Source organism: Trifolium pratense, linkage group LG5, assembly GCF_020283565.1.
Source record: "Trifolium pratense cultivar HEN17-A07 linkage group LG5, ARS_RC_1.1, whole genome shotgun sequence".
NCBI classification, from domain to species: Eukaryota; Viridiplantae; Streptophyta; class Magnoliopsida; order Fabales; family Fabaceae; genus Trifolium; species Trifolium pratense.
Window position 1 is genome coordinate 27,073,192 of NC_060063.1, and position 24,682 is coordinate 27,097,873.

A 24,682-nucleotide genomic window follows, 5' to 3' on the forward strand; every position below is an offset into this window, starting at 1 on the left:
AATATTGCAGTTTGGTAAGAATAGTCTCCATTTTGAAATATTCTTACAAAAAATTGATACTTTTAGTCCTCAAAATAGTTCCTATAAAATACAAATATGGACTAAAAGTAAATTTTTTGAAGGACAAAACTTAAAAACTCATAATTTTATAAAGACTAAAAATATATTTAACTCAAAATTATTAAATAAAATCACAATAATTTATTTAAGAGGTGTCATTAGCAACTATATGCATGTGGGAGGGGGGGGGGGGGGGGGGGGGGGGCGGGGTTGAAGCCCCTGCTTGCCCCCCCCTTCAGTCCGTCCCTGCCAGTACGGGTACTGGTACGCGGTACGACATTTTTAAAAACACGGTTGCCTCCGAATAAGATGAGAATTTCCTTCCCCTCATAATGTTTGCGTTTGGCTTGGGGTAAATGTTGGAGGTTTCTCAATTACATATGCTTCTAATACTTTGAGTGGGTATAAGTATAACTTAGTGAACACATCAAAGATGTGAGTGCTGGCGTGGAAACTCAATATGATTCACATTTTATTTAGATTCTTCAACATAGTAGGAAAAGCGAGACACACATTGGTTCAACATTTTGCTATTATTGTAGGATGCAAAGCCCAAGCATTGGATTGGAGGACAAACATGCAAGACTGTGTTAGTGAAAAGGCTTTGCATGTCCGTTCTCCAACCGTTGGTATCAGGCTTTGCATGGGCCACAATGTGTCATGTTGTCATCTCATATTATGAGTTAAATTTTAATATACAATCGGCGTAAAAAGTTACACTATCTATAAATCACAACCGCTTATAACTTAGAAGTTGAATATTTGTAATGTTCTGACAATTATAATTGACTTTGCAAAAAATCTTTAGATTCTTTGCAATGATAATGCATACAAGTTTCTTCAATAATATATGCTTCGAAGTTACTTCCCAACTTATCGAGTTTCTTCTCATAGATAGTTGATATAGCAAAACTACTACATGGATGCGAATGAAAAATGAGAGATGATCAATAGAAGTGGAAGCACAAATACATAGTGTGAGTAGGAACTTCAATAGCGGCCAAATCTTTCTAGTTAGGTATGAAACTGGTAAGCAGTTAGAAAATATTTTTACGAAGACATTTTCTTCAAACAAGAGTACATGAAATTTGCTAGTTAGGCTGGTTTAAAATATGCTTAGTTGGATGGTTGGTTAATAATTTGTGAGTGTAGAAAATCAAATTACACCGGTGTAATATTTGGACATTGCTACAAAGACTTGTTGGTACATTTACATGGCCTAAAACAATGTTCATAAATACTTTCAAATAAGAGAGTATAGTACTTAACTATGCTCAAACAACTATTTTACAAACACACACACACACACACACACACACACACACATATATATATATATATATATATATATATATATATATATATATATATATATATATATATATATATATATAGGAGGGATCAAATTACACCGGTGTAACATTTGATTAATGTTACACCGCTCAATAACGCTTTAACGAATACAAATTTTATAAAATCCACCGTTGGATTGAAAGCTTATATCGTATAGATCATCCATGTTGAATTTTACAAAAATCTAAAATCGTTTGATATGTTATTGAGACTGATGAAGATCAATGGTTTATGCGTTTTTATTGAATACCGTTAATCTTGATCTATCTCAAAAACATATCAAACGATTTTAGATTTTTATACAATTCAACATGGATGATCTATACGATATAAGCTTTCAATCCAACGGTGGATTTTATAAAATTTGTATTCGTTAAAGCGTTATTGAGCGGTGTAACATTACTCAAATGTTACACCAGTGCAATTTGATCCCTCCCCATATATATATATATATATGGTTTAGATCATGCTGTTGTTGCGCATAACATTAGTTCAATCTATTCAAAAAGTAATCATGTCAATGATGAATGATCATGAGCTTTCATTTCAAAGTCTCATGGACAGCTAAGCTGAAAAATCAAGGTCTCCTAATCCCATGCTTCTGGTTTTCATGAATGCCTATAAACAGAGTTCAAACTTTGGTACTTATATTCTCAGAATGTTAATAAAAGGCATTAACAAGAACCCTCCTCATCACAGTAACTTACCAGCAATAGCTTATAAGAAAAAAATTGATTTTATTTTTTATCTTTTGTTATAGAAATAGCTTATACTTAACACAAGCATTTATCCAAACATGACATTTTTCAATGATAAAACACAATGTCATAAATGACTATGTAACCAATTTCGATTGACAACAGACAACAATGATAAAATTTGCAAAGTATGTAAACAATGCATACATTCATTGTATAGGATAAACAAAATCATGTACAATAATTAGGATACATGTTGTCTTTGTATTCATTACAGTTTAGTGTATTTGGTTAAGCTTCACTTCACGCATGCATTTCTTTAGTTTCATCCTTCAAGGTGATACTTAAAAGCCTATTTGGTATATAAAGTGTTGTTTTGATCAATGTGCAATTAATTGTTATATGATTTTACGAACACATTTGTTGATCAATGCACAAGTTTTTCATCATGATATCAAGAAAATTTATTTATTTCAGATTTTTACACGGCTTAATGAGAACGTTTAAGAGAACATGTTTCCTAATTGAACAAGTTTTGTTGATACCATCTACAAAGAACACGTTGAGAAATAAATTTTCTTGAAAATATTTCAAAATACTAGGGATTTTGCTTAGATGTTTGGACTCATAAAACAATAAGATTGTCAATATGCTGAGTACTGAATACTTCGTTGCTTTGAAATTTTACCTACATTTTCACATTTCTTTTCCTTCAGTATATAGGCGAATCTCCAAGAGAAACAAAAAAACAGGTAACAATGTAAGCCACTAGGTTTGGTCTAGTGGTGAGAGATTTGGATAGTACGCTATAGGTCGTGAGTTCGATTCCCAGCTCATTGTAAACAAATAAAAGAAGGTAAGAATCTGTTAAGTTGCCTCGGTAGTTTGTTTTAATATGAACATGTTTTGATTCTAGATGTTCAAGTATTCAATGTACAATTGAAGGTGAAGGGATTTAAGAGGAGTTTTTCAAAAATTTAATCCTCTTAGCGGAACAATCCCGATGAACGGATCTTGATTAAACCATTAATCACAAATCAAAGAACACAAAACCACAAGTTTATGTGTTTACCTCTTGAAGTGCAGAACCTTTGAAGTAGAAATTGTTTCTGATCACGAGCAAAGCAAAGTAGCGATGCATCTACTCAGTCCACACGAACAGACCTTCTCCGATAACCGGTGCTAGCCAATTCCACCAGAGATTCAGAGAGAACCGGGTTTAGAGAGCGGCGGCTAGGTTTCACTTTGTAAATTAGGTTAAGCTTTTTTTTAAAACTCCATCACAAGGGTTCTATTTATAGAACCACTTGTCTGGTCATCAAGCCAAGCACTGCACCGTACCTTACGGTGGACAACATTTCTCTATTTTTCATAAATTAAATAATAAGTCATACTTAATTATTTAATTACTAATAAACCTGCTTATTATTTTATAAATAAGTCTTACTTATTTATTTCTCTCATCTATCTGTCCTTTGTGTGTGACCCTATAGGTTCTCGTAACGTTGGCAATAATATTAAATCACATATTTAATATTATAAACAGTGAGCGGTATCTAGCAACACATCATTGCTACCCAAGTGACGAGAATGTCATGTGATCTGACGAAACCTTTATGTGATAACGATCGTGTGTATAATTACCCCTTTGCCCTTATATCTATATTGAACATAAGACATAGATCGTGTCACCCTTGTATGGTTCAATATCTTATTTATTGATCCCAGAATATACTGAGCAACGAATAAGCTCAATATCTCATATTGACTTAGTTCGGCGTGGCCACGCATTTTATCAGTCATATTCCATCAAGAGGCCTACAGATATTGCTCCTGTTATGTAGGAGGGGCAAATTCCATCTAGGTCACTCATGTCCCTCAGCATGATTTATAGAGTACCCATCAACCGACTTTATAGTCATAGTGGTTTCAGGTCCATAGTGGTTTCAGGTCGAAGGGTGGTATACGCCATTATCTCTATGAGAATAACTTATGACACTTTTCATAACATACTATGTAGTATTCTCATGGCGGGTCAATCCAATATAAATATTACTCATAATATTTATATCTATGTGAAGACTTGATATCTCATATCCATGACTCGTGAGATGAAGTCATCAATCTACTCACATAATAGTCTCTATGTTTTACTGTTATCCCACATCACAGTAAAACTTGACTATGGATACTTTAAGAATAGTGTCATTATGTTTAATGGAGTCTCACTATTAAGTCACACTTAATGTTCCATTAATTAGACTAACTATTCTAGGGACTTTATTAGTTTGAAACAAACATAATAAAGAAATGCCTTATTATATATATTAAATATATAAATCAAAGTCATCATACAAAAGACGATTCTATCAAAATAGATTGGCTTTTAGGGCTTACTCCAACAGAAGGGTCCAGTGGGATTAAAATGAATGTAGGCAACGCTCTTGTACTAGATTTTCTATGACTAGAATGTACATGTTAGAACTCAATAATGAGAAAAATAAATTGAGAAAGATCGATTATTTGAAATTGATAGAATTAGATAACATGATTACAAATTTACAATGAGTGTGAGATACACTTTATATAGTGATTATAACTAAATTAACTATCCTAACCAACTTGCAACTATAGTTTCCGACTAATTCTAACAATCTTAAAATTTAGATTGAGTTTAACTCAATCTGTCAAAACTGACTTGAAAGATATGCCTCCCACTTATATAAACATGTTATACTTCATCCAATGTGGGATTATGAGAAATACATGAACAATTAATATTTGGTTTCAATTTGTTCACACTCACATAGATGCGAAAAAAGTACAAAGAAAAAATAATTAAATAATATGTATGTTTTGTTATGTGTGTGACCAAAAGGTGAGAAAGACTATACAAATATTTCTCGCTGAACAAATCTTGTATATGCAATGGTACTGTTTTTGAATTTCGGTTGGTTCTTTCTCAACCCTACAAATCTTGGATAACCTCATAAGTTATGAGCTTGTGGTTTTTGAAAGTGTCTCTCAAGTTCCAGTGGAAGCTATTCACTCCCGTTGTAGTGGTGTATCAGAATTTATTTAGTTTTTGGTGAGCAAAAGGGACCAAGTCCTAAACAAAACATTAACCCCTATGAAATCGGATACCAACATAGTCTGCCAACAAGGCAAAGTGTACAAAATCAGGACATAACCAAAATTTAAATTTGCCAATAAATCAAGAGCTTTATTTGCTTCTCAAAGAATCGTGTATCACAATTTAAATTATAATTTTGAGGTAAAATTTGTTAGGCAATAAGTGAATATGGTGTTTATATCCTTATAAAGACGGCCATTTCTGGAGTTAGTCACTATATTGTTGAAATTTTTTTTCTTTTATTAAACTATTGTGCGGAGAAAATATCCAATTTACACCAAAAAAAAAGTATAAAATAAATTGATCAAATTCTTATCCTTGTGACCACCTAAAACTTTCTCCTAGTAACTCTACCCAAATTCCTTAAATGTTACTCTCTCCGTCCCAAAATAAGTGTTGCATTTGACTATTGTACACTTGTCGATGCACAATTTTGATCATTTATATTTTGCTAGCTTAATAATATTTTGCCTATTCAATTTTTTTTTTATCATTTATATTTTAGTTGTGTATTATTTTTTTTTTGAAGCATTTAGTTGTGTATTATTAAAAATTATGAAAAATTGATTTTTTTTTGACAATTGAAAAATTGATATTTTAAAAGTACCCATCAAAACAAATCTAACAAGATCTTATATGCTAATATTTATTTTTATATATTAATAAAAAAATATACTCAAAATAACTTATAAATAATACACACAGTCAAATTGTGACGCTCACGGAGTACTTGGTTGGTTTTAAAATTCAACACACGTGCACAAAAATAAAATACTCCCTCCGGTATCATATATAAGCAAAAATAGTTTTTTTTTAGATTCATTGAAAAAGTGATGCATTTGGTCTATATTTTATAGGGGTGTACATGGATGGGGTAAATCCGGTTGATCCGGTCAAACCCACTCAATCCAACCCAAAAAAATGGGTTTGGTCAGGCAAGTAGGTGGATACAGATTTCAAAAATAAAAAACTCATAAAAAAAGTCGAGTTCCGGGTAAAACCGGACCCAACCCAAAAAACCCACTTACCCACTAGTTCTATTTTTCCATTTGATCATTAAATATTTTTATATTGAAAATAAGTTATACTATTTTTTAGGAAAATAGAAAGATTTAATAATTTTTATAAACAAATATGATAATTTATCGCACTATTTAAAAAATAAAATGAAAAACTAGAATAATTTTCATAAATATATATTATAATTCATCGTTTAGTTATTTGATATTAAAAAAAGCAAAAAAATTATTTGGGTAGCAAACTATCTAACCCGTAAATTAGTGGGTTTAAACGAAAAATAGGTGATTATTTTTTATAGTGAAAAAAGTTACATTATTTTTCAAGAAAATACAATGGTTGAAGTTACATTATTAAAAAATATGATGATTCGATATTTAAATATTTAATATAAAAAAATAGAAAAATAATTTGGGTAACCCACTACCCAACCCAATCCAACCTGAAAATGATTGGATTTACCCAATCCGGCCCAATATTATAACGGGTGGTTATTTTTCTCGACTCAATCCAAAGTATCCTATGTGATTCGGGTTTTGGTTTGACCTACGTACACCCCTAATATTTTAGACTAAATATATTTATTTGTCAATGAATTTAAAGATGGAGAGAGCACCCTATTAACTAAGAGCACACTTATCGCCTGCTATGAAAATGTTTCTACAGTCTTTTAAATACTTTGTGTCAGAGGTGAACCGATAATTCATGTATAAGGAACGTGCATAAACTTGCATCGTTCAATTGCAGAAGCACGGTGCTTTGCTGCTGTTTTGGCAAAGAAATAAATTAAAAAAATAAATTAAACTACATTGACTTAGTATAAAGTATAAATGTGGAAAATTTTGTGGTATTCAGTGGAACCCATTTGACAGTTTTTGATGAGTTGTATGGATATTTAAGAAATATAGTTTTGATTTTAAATAATTGGGAAGTGTGAGATGGTATAAAAAATTGAATGAGACCCATTTAAAGAACCCAAGTGGGTGTTATGGATGTGTATGCTCTAGTTAAAAACAAAAAACAGTGGTACGTGGCGGTGTTTTTACGGTATTCTCATTACATTTTGACTTGACCCGACCGACCCACTCTTTCATCACCATCGCGGAAAAAATCGATTTTCCAGATAGAGAAGGAACAGAAGCTACTTCCCAAAACCCTAAACCCCCAAATTGAGCTGAAACTCGAATTCCCAATCTTCAATGGCAACTTTCACATTGAAAACCGCAACTAACTTGCTTCACAGACACCATAACAACCTCACCTTCTTCTCCAATAACACCACTACAAGGACAAATCTTCCCTTTTCGCAGAAGAGGAGATCGCGTTTGGTTCCCACAGTTTCAATGTCAGCTACAACAACAGTTCAGACTTTTCTTGAAAAGTCTTCTCCTTCCACTAAAAGCACTGCAATTCCAATAATGGTGATTATCCATAATATCTTTTTGTTCTATGTTTCAATGCTCAAGTTCTGTTATTTATTTATTTATTTCATTGTGCATTTCTATATGAACACTCTCTTTAATAAATCCAACTTGCAATGAAAAAACTTTCAATCTTGATGTCTAGTTATGATAAAGTTTCCCAAGTTAGTGTGTTATGTTATGATATCAATATCTTATATTTTCTGTTACTATGTATCTGTTTTTACACATAATTGAATAAATTGCAACTTCCTATACTGTGTATCTGTTTTAACACATAATTCATAGTCTAATGAACTGTTGTCAATTGCGGAAAATAACGGTTTGTTCAAATTCTGCTGAGCTGTAGTGCTCTGTTTGACAATACTTTGTACTACTAGTGTGTCGTGGAAGTGGAACCGTAGTGATTTGTTCAAAACCTGTTACACTATATTTGACAACATTGATCAAAATCTGCTACACTTTAGATTTTATCCACTTCATTATATTTTATTGTATCTGCATTGATATTTTTCTCTTCGAATTTACAGTTTTTTATTTGAACATGAGTAACTTTTTTTTTTTTTTGTGGCGGGGGGATGAGTTTGTTTACCTATTTGAGCCCAACCTTATGATTTGAATAAACTTAGTTGCGTGCACATCTTTATAAAATCTGATTCCCCGCCTATTTTAAAATGCTAGCTGTGGAACACTGATGTTCATTTTTGTTTCTTCTGCTTAGGTTAATGCATGTACTGGAAAAATGGGAAAGGCTGTTATTAATGCAGCAGAAGCAGCTGGACTGAATGTTGTTCCAGTGTCATTTGGGTGTGAAGAGGAGTCCGGAAAGACTTTTGAGGTCTGTGGAAGGGAATTCCTCGTGCATGGTCCTTCTGATAGGGAGAGTTTTCTCGAATCTGTTCGTGATAAATATCCAAATTTAATTATTGTGGACTACACAATACCAGATGCAGTCAATGGTATGTATTTTGAAGCATATTTTCTAATTGTTGGAGATACTTATAACTTAGTATTCACTTTTATCCGAGTCATTTCACCTATCTGTATACATAAGTCGATATTGGGAGTGCAAGTAATCATCTTCCAATTGATAGTGCATCTGCATAAGGAAATCAATTTATATTGCTACTACTATAAATCAACATCTTTGCTCAACCTTCTTTCATTCCTTTTAACTTGATTTTCTCAATGTTGTGGAAACTTTTGGTTGGCTGATTAAAATGCACTGCAAATTAGCCCTTTAAGCTGTGTCATTGCACACCCTTATTTTATTAATCACACTGGTATATAATGCCCACACCTAGTATTGTGAATGACCATTTTTTGGTTAGCCCTTTTGGTAGAAGTTCAGTAATTATTTAAAGGAAAATGCTAATTTTCTTTGCCGATTGATATTCGAAGCACATACACATCCTTTATTCTTAAAAGAAAGATACATTGCCTATCATAAAGACCATGCCAAGGTGACCTTCACTATTCTCCCTATCATCTCTGTGCAAACTACTGACACAGATCAATATGGGTTACTTCATCAATTTATGTGTTGCATTTCTCTGTTTTTTTGTTGGTTCATTTTGTTTTAATGTTGTTACTTAATTACCTTGATCTTTTTTTGTGTTTTCTGGCGATCTTGGTGAGGGAGAGAAATAGAATACGGACAATTACTTTATTCCACTTTTTCAATTGTACTTGAGTTAATGCAAGCACCACTCTTAATTACTATATTGCCATATTTTAATGCATATTGCCTTTTCTACTACTCATTTTACCTATTTTGTTGAACCGTTTCTCTTGAAATTTGTAGACAACTTCCCTCCACTGCCAATAGGATTGATATTGGTTTCTGCTCTTCCAATAAGTATACATTTTTTTTTGGCTGGATATCTAATTATGCAACCTGATTTTTTTTTGACTGGATATCTACATGATTCTTCTTTTTCTTAGAATATTTTCCCCATTTGCGTCTGGTAATATTTTCCCCTTCGCTGTCTAACTTGCTCTCTATTTTACACCTAACCGTAATTTGATGGCAAATAATATGAGGGCTGTTCTTGGCTTGCTCGTTGACCAGTGTACGTTGTGAGCCTTAATGCAAAAGCAAAACACGCTTCTGGACTTTCACAATAGAATTGTGATTGAACTTTTGATTTTATAATATTGGATTAAAAGTATTTTATGAAACATTATAAGGGTGTTGGTGCTATTTATTAACCCATTCTCATTTGCAGGCAATGCAGAGTTATACAGTAAGGTCGGGGTACCCTTTGTGATTGGGACCACTGGTGGGGATAGGGACTTGTTATATAAGACTGTTGAAGACTCGAAGAATTATGCGGTGATATCCCCACAAATGGGAAAACAGGTAAATCATAATTCTAAAACCATGAGAAATTTTCTATTCGTCACATCTTTTAGCACTCATGTATATCCTTATGCTGCTATATTTTTTCCTTTAGGTTGTTGCGTTTCTTGCAGCTATGGAAATTATGGCAGAGCAATTTCCTGGAGCCTTTTCTGGGTATTCCTTACAGGTATCTCGTTTGCTACATTTACATCTTGTTGCTTTGGGAGGGTTGAGGAGTGCTAGCAACACACTCTTTAACGAACACACTCTAACACACTCTCTTCTATTGATTAAAATTTATATAGGTCCCATAAAAGTTATATGAGTCCACATTTTTTTATGGGACCCATGTGAATTTCAACCAATAAAAGAGAGTGTGTTGGAGTGTGTTTGTTAAAGAGTGTGTTGCTAGCATTATTCTGGGAGGGTTTTGTTAGGAACATAATAATCTTGGCACACCCTCTGAACTGTCTACCATTTCAGAGGGACTTATACAAATGAATAGTTAAACTGTTTCATGTTGGTAAAAATAACAAAGTTTAATAAGTTCTTCAGTTTTATTGGTTCTCGTTCTTTATTAAAGCTTCTGTTTGATGCAATATTAAAATCTGATGCATTCTTCCAAGATTGTAGGTATTAGAGTCTCATCAAGCAAGCAAAGTTGATGCATCTGGAACTGCCAAGGCTGTGATATCATGCTTCCAGAAACTGGGTGTGTCTTACGATATGGATGAGGTGCGTTAGATCACATTGCACAGTTTCATTTCGTACAACATGGTATCTCATTATTATCTCGACTGTTGCAAAACTCCTCGGCCCTCGCTTGCTGAACCTCCTTCTGTGTGGTCTGAATTAATTAAGAAAACTAGTGCCCTAGCATAAGTGTAGCTCACATGGAGATTTTTTGCTGGATTCTAATTCTATGATAGTTGTCAATACATTTTTATTTGTCGGTTCATTATCCACACTGAAAAAGTAATCTGCACGATTATGTTTAAAGTAATCTGCACGATTTCATGTTGACTAGTTCATTATCCACACTGAAAAATTAACACCTAATTTCAATTTTTGTCTTTATACTAAAAGAACCACAGATTCTTACTGGATTTTCCTCTTCTTTTCAATGAATTTTGTTAGATACAATTGATCAGGGACCCCAAGCACCAAGTTGAACTGGTGGGAGTCCCAGAGGAGCATTTGTTGGGTCATGCGTTTCATATGTATCATTTGACATCACCAGATGAAACGTAAGAATTAACATTTTCGTCTTCTCTTTTATGTTTTGACATATTTATTCTCGTCATTTACTAATCTTTTTTATTGTGTTGTTTCTTTTAAAAATTGTTGCAGAGTTTCGTTTGAATTCCAACATAATGTCTGTGGTAGATCAATATATGCCGAGGGCACTGTTGACGCTGTACTATTTCTTGCTAAGAAGGTGCTTATACTTCCATTCACTTTACCTTTTTTATCATCCAATTTATCAATCGTTACCACATGATTTGATGGCACTCCACCATGTTGTGTTTTTTAGCATGAAAATGTACTTATTAGTTACTACACATGTATCATATACAATTTCTGATTCAGAATTTATTTTATGTATGCAGATTGAAGCAAAGGATCCCAAGAGAATATACAATATGATTGATGTCTTGCGAGAGGGTAATATGCGATAAAAAATTCTATAGAATAAGGTGCAAGATGCCATTTGTTGAAGTTGCTTAATGAGATTTTCCATTCTAATAAAAGCAATTTTCATCTTGTGTCCAATTTTGTTGTCTGTTTATTTTGAGGATAGTTTAGTGAGAGCACCATCCCATGTGATATTGTATCAATTTCAGTTTCTCATTACTTTTATTAATTAGGTAACTTTGCAAGCAAGTTTGGTTTATCTATCTTTGCTAGTCTAAAAACTTGTTCTTGTATTCACTTGAAAGGGAAAATTAAATCACTCAAGTCAACTTAACCAATCTACTGATGTGTTTGGATAAGTTACGGAATTGAATTCTTTTTGATATAATTGATTGGATGTTTAGTGGAAAATAAAAAAGGATGATTAACCTTTTGGGATTTTTTTTCCACACTACCACCTTCTCGCACGCCTTCTAATTTTCTATTTCACAATTTCGCTACTTAAGTAGCGGACATGTAAAATCTTGATTTTTTTCATGTTAAGAGGGTTATTTTTAACTCAAATTTCTCATTTTTATAACGTCTGCTAGAATCCGCTACTTAAGTAGTGGACAAGAATAATTTGGTAAATTTGTAGAGTGCGTGAGAAAATTGCCAAGAAACTTTCCTAGCCTTTACTATGAATGGAATGCGTATCCTATGGATTGTATATTACCATACTCTCAATTTTTATCTTCTATTTTTCTCTCCTTTGTTCTGTATTTGGGTGAAGTATCCTCGTACTTAATTCTGAACCGTGGATATAGTATCATTTGTATTTTTTTTGCCCAATTAATATATAACTTTTGCTATTCAAAAAAAATTGATTGGATGTTTATTCATTAGTTGATTTGGAGGTTGTTGGAATAAATTACAGAATAATTTATGTATACTAAAGGCATCCTCAGTACACGATGAAAATTAATCCCGTCTGACTAATTTTCTCAAACAATTAAAATTCATTTAAGGGACCGATCTCTTTTAATAAATATTTTTTAATATGTACCGCAATGTTTTAAGAACCGGACCGGAGGTCGAACCGTTGTGACAACTGGTTCAAGGGTCAACCGGTCGGATCGGTTCAACCGTTATTGAACCGTTTATATTGAACCGTTCATATAATTTTTTCACGTGTTTGAGTCTATGGTTGGAAAGGAAAGATTTTTGATTTTTTAACCTTTCAATTTCAATCCATCGTTTTTTTTAATTAAAAAATCAGTTTTTTTTTTTTTTTTTTTTAAGTGAGAGAAAAACCGGCCGGTTTTCCGGTTCACCGGTTCACCGGTTCACACCGGTTCACACCGGTTCATACCGGTTCACACCGGTTTTTGACCGGTTCCACTGACTAGCGGTTCTTGCTAGTCGACCGGACCGCCGAGGGCACCGGTTCGTGGTCGAACCGGTCGGACCGGCCGGTCCGGTCCGGTTTTCAAAACATTGATGTACCGGTCAGAGTTTGTTTGAATTTTAAACCTAATAGTTAGAGGGTAAAGTATTTCTCATTTGTTTGAATTGGTTACAACTCCATGATTTAAGAATAAGAGATTATTTTTGTCATCCTACCAATTTTTTTGCGTGCCCTGACGTTCGCTACTTAAGTAGCGGACAACATTTTTTTAAAATTTTTCATCTTTATAACGTCCGCTACTTAAGTAGCGGAATGGTAAAACGAAAAACGTGTAAGGTGTGAGTTACCGATAGGGTGGTAAAAAGAGATCTCTAAGGGGGCGTTTGTTTCACGGATACACAAATGATTCACAGGATTAACTTTCCCAGTAATATAAAGTAGGAACCTTGTTCCCAAGAAAATAGTACAAAAAGTGTTTGGTTAGTAACTTTATTCCTAGGCATCTTTTCTTACAAAATCCGAGGAATAACTAAACTATATTTGGCTTGCAATAAATATTCCTGGGAATAAATGTTATAATTATCAAAATACCCCTGATGTAGATATAATGAAATCACCAATATTTCCCTGGAGATTTGTAAAACTTGTTCACTAACGATCACCATATTTACGAAACAATTGATAGTCATATCTGTTCCAAGAAAAATATATCAATCAATAATCAACTAAAACCATATTCCCCTTCCACTCCTTGTTTCTTTCACCATATACTCTCACGCTAATTTACATTAAAAAAAAAGAAAAGAAGAAGCAATAATGGGTAATTCAAAGAAGAAACATGATTATGTTTAATAATAGCAAACAACAACAAATTATCGAGAAAAAAAAGTAGCAAATAGTAACAACATACAAATCTGAGAGTGAAAGAATTGGAAGAGTTAAAAAGAATATCATATTACCTAGAACAATAGTGAAATCCATTACCAATAAAAAATGGCAAGTTGGTGATGAACAAACAATTTAATAGAATATAAAGCAATTGTTTCAACGTGGAAATTGTTTTGGAAGGAAGATTGAGCAGGTAAATTAAAGGGTAAAAATGAGTTTTCATAGCAGAACATGGGTTCATGGTTCCTGGGAACAAAATTTTCCAGCCCTCATCTCATGGGAATAAATTGGAGAAGAATGTGGGGGAAATGTGGGTAGTTAGAGGTTCCTGGGTACTTTTAATTTCAAGGCTTTTTTTGTGTTCCAATGTACCAAACGTGGGTTTATTTATTTCAGGCCTCAGTATCACGAGAATATTATTTTAAGAAGTAAAACAAACGCCTCCTAAGAATAATACGAAGAGGTGAGCTAAGAACCGGAAGCATTAATAGAATAAGTAGGAAATAAAAAAGACGATTGTTCTTTGTCCCCTTAAATTAATCAGAATCCTTTCATGTCATTCCCATTTATAGGGAGAGTGCAAATCTTACTTTGGGAAATATTTTTTTAGTAGTGTAAATCGCACTGAAAAAGGTCTTTTCAGTAATATATTTTCTAGTATGAAAAATTCAGGGGATTATGAGTAACCATAAAAGAAACCATGTATGTATAAAGCCTATAATGCATAAAAACCTTGGTGTATTTTTTAATAAATTAACAAAAAATTAATCTCATGTTGCTTGGATCAAAATTGCTTTTGCAAGTCTAGTTACCAAAATAAATTTGTGTATTTAAAATTAGATTTCATCTATATTTTAGTTTGATAAATATTTATACAGAACCAAGGTTCGAACTCCGAATACTCCACTTATTCATATGTGGAATTTCTAGCTACTAGACTACTTTGAAAAAAAAAAATTATGTTTGTGGGTAAGCATCATCTAAAAGTGTATAAAAAGGTAGCCAAGCCACAAACATAAGGATTTGCTAGTATAAACAAACGAATTAAACCAACAAAAAAGTCATAATACCTTTTACTTGGATACTATAAGGTTCATACCAATCATTAATACACAACCAAATCATATATCAAATTTCAACCACAACCCTTTTTTTTAAAGTCTATAAACTAAATCTCCTAATTCTCTTCAATATACAAACTTATAAAGTTGTCACCCATTCCTATAAAATCTAAACAAATTACATAGTTTTATGTCCTAAAAAACTGAAAAGTAATAAATTAGTTCTGGCCTTGATGGAATTAGAACTTAAAATTCAACTTATCCATCCATTTGAAAACTGTTAGCAGTAATTTTGGACTTGTAATAATATGCCAAAACTACATAATCAACAAAAACCAGTGAAAATATTGGTTTTCATTTTCAACTAGCTGCAACAGCATTAGCTCTAGGATTTGTATCAAGTAGTTGATGCAGCTTTGCACCTGAATTTGGTTTGTTCTCACAGAAACCATTCTCTTCTTCTGCAGTTCTATCATCAGAATTGGAATTGTTAACTCTTGATAGTAAGTTTTCTGTACTTACAGGTGTAGCTCTATTGTCAATGTTGTTCAAAATTATCTCTTCTGTTTGTCCCAGTTGAGTGTTTTTCAGCTTTTCCTGAGTCAAAATTATCTATATTCAGTTTCACAAAGTACCTACTATAGTACTATGAATTATGACATACCGAGGTGTAAGGGAATTTTGTGTGTGCAATGTGCATTACCTTTAATGTAGCATTTTCCATCTTCAGCTTCTCAGAGTTTTGAGCCAATTCATTCATTTCTGATTTCAGCAACAAATTCTCAGAAGTCAATGCATCAACTCTTCGTGCCAGTTCTTCAGCCTCGGCCTGTATAGAGGAAATAAGAACATTAGTCATGGACATTCCTTTTGTGAGAGCTTTAATTTTTTGAGGCCTACATGTACATGCATAAAAGCCTTGTTTGGATAAACAACTTAATTAAGTGCTTGCTGCATAAGCACTCGTCTTATAAATGCTTATGTATAAGCTATTTCTATAACAAAAGATAAAATAAAGTCAAACTGTTTTCATATGCTATAAGTTGTTTTCATAAACTATCATGGAGAGGTTATGGAAGTAAGCTAAAAATCGATAGCTTACGAACATGTCACAAGTTGTTTCTACAAGTTCTCCCTAACAGTCTCACATGTGCTTATGTCAGTAGATAAGATCAAATAAATCAATCCAAACAAGCCCCAAATATAAAAAAAAGTGACGATAAAAACCACGTGAAATGAAAATTGCAAAAATTCATACCTGCTTCCTCAACCTGGACCTTCTAGCAGATTCACGGTTTGATTGTTTCCTCTTCTCACGTTTCAGCTCACGCTCATTCTAAGGAATTCAGATCAAGAAATAAGTTAGTGTCAACAAAAGATGAGGATGCTACATCATTGCTGTGTGTCAAAAGAATCTCTAATGTACAAGATGTGAGTACTGAACCATCGGAAGGACTAAAATCTGATGGTACCTGCATCCAAACTTCCGGAGGCAAAACTCCACAAGGTTGTGCAGCAGCGGCGGAAATGGTGGAAGGGTTCCTCAGCTCGAGTGCTGTGGTCATACCTGAAGAAAGTATAGGTCCAACAATCTTTTCTGCAACACTGGCTGGAGCAACTGATAGCGTCTTTTTGAAAGCTGCATTCTCTTTGGAAACCGGACTATCTTGCATCTCAGTTTTCCCTTCTCCATCTGTCAGGTAATTAAAACTTTAAGATATTTGTATGTAACAATAACATTCTGAATTTAAGTAGGACGTTTTAATGAAATGCATACATAGGATAGGACACCAAATTTTTTACTGTAATCAACTCAAAAAAGGCACTAATCTTAGTATCAAATGATTTAAATTAATCAGAAAGTTAAAAGCGGATTAATTTCACCTTAACATGCATTAACAATTAGATAGTATCTATTTATTAAGATCATACTCAATGAACTGTTGACACCATGTTTACAGTCATGACATGGCACCAGAAGTATATATTTGTAATCCAGAATGACTATTATTGTTTATCATACCTGTGGTTGTTGGTGTTCCATCCCGGCTCCTTTTCCTCGTTCCATTGGTCTGTGCATAACATTGGCAAACATTTTCATGCTTCAATATTTTACACCATTTTAAATAAGATAGACTATTAGCGTACACAATTGAGAAAAAAAGCGATAATAGCAAGAAATTTCTCACCCCAGTAGTGTTGCCATCACTTCCATCGCTGGAACCCTCAGTATCCACACTGTCGATATCATAAAAAACTATTCAGTAATTGACACGAACTTCGAAGAATAACGAACTCATAGAACAAGGAAATATAGGAAGTGCAGCTAATTCTGGTAAACATCGCATAGAACAAACCTCCGTGATAGCCTATTTTCCGCTCCACGCTCAGCACTCTCAGCATTGCCGTTGCCTATTGACATCGCAAGCCCGTCAAATCCTTTCAATTTTTTCATTAAACCATGATCAGTGTTTCCAGATGATTTGGTTGGTGTCTCTATGCTTGAAGGAGTCCCAGCCTGCACAGATTCCCCAAGTCAAATCCACCATTATTTTCAGTATTCAGAGAATCAAAACTAGGAACTTAGAAGTGATCTCGGAAAAAAAAATCAAAACTTACAGCAGGTGAAGATGGAATTCCTTGACCATGTGAATTTGGCCCCTGTATTTTATCAATATAATTCGTAAGTACACAGGAAAACATTCAACAACAAAGGCCTGCTACATTAATTACATCGAAGAACTCAGAAGTTAATTAGTAATAACAGTAAAAATGCACCAGTACAATACTAGCTTAAACAAAAGAATCACATCTCAAAATATCACATTTCATGGTTCATATTCATAAATTAAAGTACATTTATAATTAACTAATTCATGGTCCAAACAATAATATACGTATATTTTAGCATGAATGAGTGAGAATGTGAGAATGTGAGAATGTGGACTTACGACGGCAACCGCAGGGTGAGTATAAACCCCTCCATGTGGATAAAATGATGCATAAGGCGGCCCATATGGATGAACCATAGGCTGCAAGAAACAATAAGTAAGCAAATTATTCATCTCTGCCATCAAGGACATGCACAAGGGATAACCCCCAAACAAAAAATAGACACATAAATATTAATGGTACAACAAAGTAAATGAACTTAGGGAGCACTACCTGTGGCGGTCCCCACATGTATGGGTGAGGAGCATGACCAGAAGCAACAGTTGAGTTGAAGTATGGTGGAATGTTGACTCTTTGCCCATAATATGCCTGAAGATAAAAAAGATACTTCAAATCACCAAAAGCAGTTTTTGATGGGAAATTATTTTCAAAAGTGAAAGCAATTTCGGGCTGATATGAAGTCCATCATAGATATCATAGTCGCACCAGGTGCAACACGATGCGGAATTTCAACATGATACTAATTAGTAAATATATATTGATATTGCATAATACTGGATGTGTAATATAAAACACCAAGGGAATGGTACTATATGTCTTCACTTGACAAAAAAAAAGTAACTTAAAACATATACACGTAACGTAACGACTCTGTGCGGATGCAAATTTATCTTACAAATGTATTTTGCATACAATTGATAACTGATAATTGATACAACTTTATCTTAAAAATATATTTTAAAAATAATAACTGATAAAATTCTTAAGTCACAAATGTGAACTGTCCGTAGCGGTACGTAACGACCGGTGCGGATGCATGAGTCTCTTACTAGTTACAATAAAATAAGGTTGGAAATTTGCAAGAGGGAACAAAATAAATAGCTTTCATCATATCATTGGTTTAAGAGCAAATCAAAATGGAAAAAATAAAAAATAAGTGGACAATATATTTCAAATAAGGTAGCCGAAATCTTTATGAAAATCTGTAGGACCAGATTACTGACTTTGAAGCACGGCATAAACAGTGCCGACGAAGACAATAATGCAATGGTTGATATAAATATCAATATGTAGATCATAAGAGTTTTCAAAAGAGTAAAATAGCTAGTAGGAAAATCAATAAAGTTCGCCACATCTTTAAACTACTATACTTTATAGAGATTAATTTTGATACACTGTTAGTGTAAAACGTTTTACACTGTCAACCAATCACAAACCATCCTTTGTATGATTTTGAAGGTAGATATGATTAAAGTCAAATATTTTAGCGATATAATGGTTATGATAGATTGACAGTATAAAATATCTTTACAGTGTCGATTAAACCCTACCTTTTCTGGATATAGTATATAATAATATATATACTTCAATTACTAAACATTTAAAGCAATTACACTGAAGTGAAGATAGTTAAACAGATAACAACAACGAAAATTCAAGTCATCAAGAACAAAAGCAAACGGTCGGTAACCTGCATGGCAGCCCAATCAGGATAGACATGAATGTTATGCTGGTTGGTTTGATTGATCTGATCCTGTTAACAAAAAAAGAACAATAGTATTTAATCACATGCATTATAAAATGCTTAATACATGCATACACTGTTCTCATGCTTACAGTTGTTACAGGTGAAGAAGGCTTTTCAATCTTAATGGATTTCCCATCCTCACTGTTTCCCATGAGGTAAGCACCGAAAATGCGCCAAATACTTTCTGAGAAATTATTCAACTGCACTACATAAAAGCCATGTAAACTTTATCAGCTATCAAAAGAGAGATAGCCACAAAGTAGAAAGAAAAAGATAAAGAAAAGCAGCAAAAAGGAAGAACTATTCAAACATTTATGAAGCACCATCACATACACACAGACACCAGACACAACACTGACCCATAAATACTGTAATAACAAGTGTCAATCATGTGTCGGTGTCCGACACATGCATAATATCAAGTGCTGATGCTGCTACATAGCTTAGCTTAAAAACATTGCTTCAACAATAAAACAATAAAATCAAATGCAAACAACATAGTATATTAGACAATTAACTTGTTCAGTTTGACACTGACCTAGTAATCTACTATAGAGAAGATGGTATCATGGCATCATACAAGCATCATACAAACATCATATTTTTTTGCCAAGGGCCACAAATAAAATGGAATCAAAGACCTTATTACATAGTCAATCAATAACTGAATTTTGTATAGAGTCAAAGATGTCTTTTTGCTACCCCACAAAAGTCACAAGTCACATACAATTAGAAAAAAATCACAAACAGACACAGTTTATCATAATTAATTAACAGGACAAAAAAGCCCTTCAATTTTTTTTCACTTCAACATGATAAAATCATAAAACTATTTAGATTCCTGAATTTTGCTCCCTAAACCCCATAGTTCATAATTTACATACTTGAATCCTCCTGATCCAAAATAAAACACCGCTTATTATTTTCAGCTATTTCAATTTTCACAGCACAAAATAATAAACATAAAATTAGCAAATAAACATAACATAAAATAACTATTTAACACACACAGCACAAAATCAAAAGAATTCACTCTAGGATTCAATTTTCAGTGTTTCAACAAACAAACAAACAAACAAAATTCAAACTAAACAACATAATTTCTTCTACGGTACAAGAAATTATTCAATAATTTTCCCTTCATAAATAAAAATAAAACTTCCAAGTTTAAGAAACCCAAAACAAAAAAAAAATCAAAATTTTCTGATATTAACGACAAAATTGAAACAAACAAACAAACAAACAAAACAGCAAAATTTAACGTACCTGAACAATACCGAACAAAGAAACAAAATGAAAAAACACTTCGACGAAAATAAGGAACCAATCCTCGGAGCTTGAAAATTATGAACAACCTCAAAAATTGTATGAGTAGTTTCTCTCTCTAGAAAAAAACGAGGGAAAGGGGTTTGCTTTGAGAAAAAGAGAAAGAAAGGGGTGGTGACAGAAAAAGGAAGGAGGTGGAAGAGAGAATGGGAATGACACGTCATCACATACACGTGTCGTATGAGGAGCTGGCGTATTTCTATACCGTATATACGGTTGGGTGGACATTGTTGTGGTGAGCTGGCTATTTTTTTATTTATTTATTTTAAGTAAATCTTGGACGTACACGTGGTGATTGATTAGAAGGTGTAACCTAGCTCACCTCGGATCTCTCCGTTATGAACGCTTAAATACGTGTCTATCGGATTTTTTAATTAGTTTTTTGTCTTCAAATGGTATCTAGCGAAGAAAGACAAGAATGATTTCTGGCCTTTGATATACATAATAACCTCCCCATGTTTTCCATTAGATATGCTGTAACCGTTTTAGCATTTTTTTATTACAAGGAACCATGTGAAATTCTTGCCTTTCGTGTGCACTTTCTTCGTACTATTTAGCAATACTCTTCAATTAATGTCTTACATACGTGCTCGCTCTCCAATGATTAAGGAAAGAATAAAAATGGTAATATAATCTTGAAATTATATATATTTAATTTAATATCTTGAAATTTTAAAAAACAAGTACCATTTTCTACTTAAAATTTTTATTTCATTAACAAGTATCTCTTATCTCTTAAGGAGTATGGTTGATCGTATTACTGCAAATATACATCAAGGTGATATTTATGCAAATAGTAGTTAACTTCAGGTATATATCAACATGACTATATTATTAATTACGAAAAAAATTACTGATTCACATTTGTTTCTTTTGCTAACAATGTATCATAACGTTTCCGGATCAAAGAAGATTGTTTTCTGAATGAGTTTTGAGTGTTGGTGATGACAATTTTAGCAAGTGAACTAAATTCGTCGTTAAGTAATAAAATTTATAAGATTCGTATCCACAGGGATTGTTCTTATTTCAACGAAACAATTCAATGAATTTAGGATTAATTAATAAATTGCAAAGGGGGTTTTTAGATTGATTTGTAGTAACAATGACAATAATTAAAATTGCAAGAAAGTTGAAATGTGAACTTTTATGAGAGAAAGACGATTAGGAATTATTTTGAATCCTCTCTTTGTCCCTATCTGGTACTCTAGGTTCTAGCCCTCAACAATAAAATTCTTATAATTACGATAATTTAACAAAATAGGCCGAGTCCAATTCCTTGGCTCATCGATCCCGTTTATCTAATATAGCACCCTAATTCCTTAGGTGAGACTAATATTATCAAAAGCATGAATGAACGTTAAATTCTTAATCATACCAACTAATTCTTTATTCCTAAAGCAATTACGATTGGCAAACAATTAATCTAGTTCCAGTATAAACCCTAGGGTCAATAGTGATTTATAACTTAAAATCAATTCGAAAGTGATCAATTAACGAAAAGCAATAAACACAAGGTTAACGGAATAATTATAAGTTTTCATTGAATAAACTAGAACACGTAGTTACATGGCTCAGATAGTTTAAAAAAGAATCATCTATAATTCCTAATCTGATGAAATTAGTTACTCATAATAATAATTGACATAACAAAAGAGTTAAGAAAATTATACATGAATAACCGATGAATTGCTTCGACGGCGAAACCCTGCGTTTTTCTTCTCTTTGCTGCTCGTCCTTTTTTTCTCTCTCAGGAAGTGATTATCCCCTTTTGATTTTTTTGTCATATATGTATATAGGCTTTAGCAATAAAGCAGATCAAGCCTCTCCTTTTGACACATCACGTCCTTATTCATGCATATCAAAACAATTTGTTTTTTAATGACGTGTCAGCACCTTATAGGCAGATTGCATGGCTGGTCATATGCATGTGCAGCAGCAAATCGCGCCCCCATGTGATCCTTGTAGCAGCGCGAGAAAAACAGGGGCGATAATCAGCTCAAATTCTTGCAATTTTTCTAAGTTATTTTTCTCCTTTGGTGTTTATCTTCAACTCTTTGAGGTGTCAATTTCTTCAAATATTCTTCTCTTTGACCATGTAAAACTCCTTAAAACTAACTAAAAAGCATTAAAATTACAATTAAAAATAACAATTGATCGAATGTCATCAGTTGGCGATTGAGAAATTGAAGATGACAACAAAGATGATTTAGAGCTTCACATTCCATCAGATTTATTGATTCCAAATTCAGGTGATCATCTTGCTTCTATCGTTGAAAGTACATATCCCAAACTTTTACAAAACAAGAACGATATAACATGTTTCCAAAATAGAGCCATATTAGTTCCTAAAAATTCAATAGTTGACACAATAAATGATTATATGTTGGATTTAATTCCTGGTGAAGAAAAAACATATTTGAGTTATGATATACTCCACTCACACAGAATGTTGATGGTCAAACAGTGGATGATGTTCATACTCCCGAATTTTTTAACACGAATTATACGTCGGGACTCCCAAATCACAAGTTGAGACTTAAAGTTGGAGTTACTGTTATGCTATTAAGGAATTTGAATCAAAAATTAGGATTATGCAATGGAACAAGACTTATTATTACAAGATTGGGAAAACGTACTCTTGAAGGAAAAATTATTTCATGAAGTAATATTGGTGATCAAGTTTTTATACCTAGATTTTCTCTGACACCATCTGACGTAAGAATTCCTTTTAAATTTCAATGGAGACAATTTCATTTAATGATTTCTTTTGCGATGACTATTAATAAGAGCTAGGGACAATCTTTAAAGCATGTTGAGATATATCTTCCGTCGCCAGTATTTTCACATGGTCAGCTGTATGTTGCGATTTCAAGAATTACTTCTAGAGAAGGATTAAAAATATTGATCATCGACGATGACGGCGAAGATACGACTAAGACTTCAAATGTGGTCTATAAGGAAGTCTTCCGTAATATACCTTCCTTTGTATGAATATTTATCCAAAATTATTGTTGAACTATTGTTTAATGTTACTCAAAAATTTGCATATACCTTATATTATTGCAATTATCATATCGTAATTTAAAATTACATATGTTACAGCTAATTACCCGTGCACCGCACAGATCGATGTTCCAGTTTCAAAGAAACAGTTTAACATAACTGTTAACCTAATGGACATGTGACTAAATACAATAAAATGAGACTAAATACAATAAAATTATGTTGAAATTCGTGTAATCAACTATTCAAAATAGTATTAAAAAGATTCAAGGAGCTGTCTATGATTTTGATGGACCGATCACTTTTAATTTGAGATCGGAAGTTAGAGTTTAGTGACATTTTTTTGGGCCGGGTTGATGTTTGTTGTGCTCTGGTGGTTTGGAACCCGAAAATGTCTTTCTAAGAATGAGATTAAAATAGACCTCTTTTAGGTGGTGTAAGTTTCGGTATTTTCATCGGTGTCTCGTTACGGCGTTGTGTTTTGTAGCTCCTTTTTTATCCGTCTCTATTTGTCTTGTGCGGAGACTTGGTTTATTAATAATATATTTGTCATTAAAAAAAATTAAAAATGTTTTTTATATAATTTTCTTTCCTTAATTACCCAATGACACTCGGTAGTATAACCTTGGCGTGAGATTTTTTTATATACAAAATGATGGATGACAAAGTTTATGAGAAAAAGAAACTACATGAACACTTCTAGTGAAGTATCATAAAAGTTGAAACTTTGCAGCTTTATATAAAATATTCTTATAACAAGCAAATCAAATGAATTGAAAATGAAACTGAAATTAACTAAATAGATTTTTTTTTTATCAATTTTTTTTTTACAAAAACAAAGTCAACCCATTTTATTTGTCAAACTAGTTTCAATATAAAAAATGTATTTAGGAAAAAAAAATACACTAACTATTATGCACTAATGATCTATAGCAT

The 24,682-nt window shown here is 32.9% G+C and overlaps 2 protein-coding genes across 5 annotated transcripts; one reads left to right on the top strand and one right to left on the bottom strand.

Moving 5' to 3' along the window:
• Window positions 1–7,243: 7,243 nt before the first annotated feature.
• LOC123885643 (4-hydroxy-tetrahydrodipicolinate reductase 2, chloroplastic-like) lies at window positions 7,244–11,999 on the top strand. The gene is made up of 8 exons (XM_045934936.1): window positions 7,244–7,682; window positions 8,404–8,641; window positions 9,911–10,044; window positions 10,139–10,213; window positions 10,660–10,761; window positions 11,164–11,273; window positions 11,377–11,464; window positions 11,637–11,999. Exons 1-8 carry the CDS (start codon window positions 7,461–7,463, stop codon window positions 11,703–11,705), a joined length of 1,038 nt encoding a protein of 345 aa, XP_045790892.1. The 5' UTR covers window positions 7,244–7,460; the 3' UTR covers window positions 11,706–11,999.
• Window positions 12,000–14,980: 2,981 nt separating this feature from the next.
• On the bottom strand, window positions 14,981–20,920 carry LOC123884570 (common plant regulatory factor 1-like). Of its 4 annotated transcripts, none has more exons than XM_045933694.1 (13): window positions 20,684–20,920; window positions 19,507–19,617; window positions 19,361–19,423; window positions 18,163–18,258; window positions 17,949–18,029; window positions 17,617–17,658; window positions 17,355–17,515; window positions 17,187–17,235; window positions 17,021–17,069; window positions 16,470–16,690; window positions 16,256–16,333; window positions 15,701–15,826; window positions 14,981–15,594 (listed from the first exon to the last, which is right to left on the bottom strand). In XM_045933694.1, the coding sequence occupies exons 2-13, from the start codon at window positions 19,567–19,569 to the stop codon at window positions 15,358–15,360; spliced, it is 1,266 nt and encodes a 421-aa protein (XP_045789650.1). In that variant the 5' UTR covers window positions 19,570–19,617; window positions 20,684–20,920; the 3' UTR covers window positions 14,981–15,357. The 4 variants fall into 4 exon arrangements, with proteins under 4 accessions (XP_045789650.1, XP_045789651.1, XP_045789648.1 ...); XM_045933695.1 differs by having other exon boundaries at window positions 19,507–19,622; window positions 20,684–20,875; XM_045933692.1 differs by having other exon boundaries at window positions 17,021–17,235; window positions 20,684–20,880.
• Window positions 20,921–24,682: the final 3,762 nt, after the last annotated feature.

What these genes read in the sequence shown, in the direction of transcription:
- LOC123884570 (XM_045933692.1), bottom strand. Translation starts at nt 19,569, where the DNA reads ATGGGAAACAGTGAGGATGGGAAATCCATTAAGATTGAAAAGCCTTCT. An exon ending in CTTCTTCACCTGTAACAACT is followed by an intron (nt 19,424 to 19,506) that starts GTAAGCATGAGA and finishes TTTTGTTAACAG; the next exon opens with GATCAGATCAATCAAACCAA. An exon ending in GGTCCAGGTTGAGGAAGCAG is followed by an intron (nt 15,827 to 16,255) that starts GTATGAATTTTT and finishes TCCTCTATACAG; the next exon opens with GCCGAGGCTGAAGAACTGGC.
- LOC123885643 (XM_045934936.1), top strand. Translation starts at nt 7,461, where the DNA reads ATGGCAACTTTCACATTGAAAACCGCAACTAACTTGCTTCACAGACAC. An exon ending in GCACTGCAATTCCAATAATG is followed by an intron (nt 7,683 to 8,403) that starts GTGATTATCCAT and finishes TCTTCTGCTTAG; the next exon opens with GTTAATGCATGTACTGGAAA. An exon ending in TGTCTTACGATATGGATGAG is followed by an intron (nt 10,762 to 11,163) that starts GTGCGTTAGATC and finishes GAATTTTGTTAG; the next exon opens with ATACAATTGATCAGGGACCC.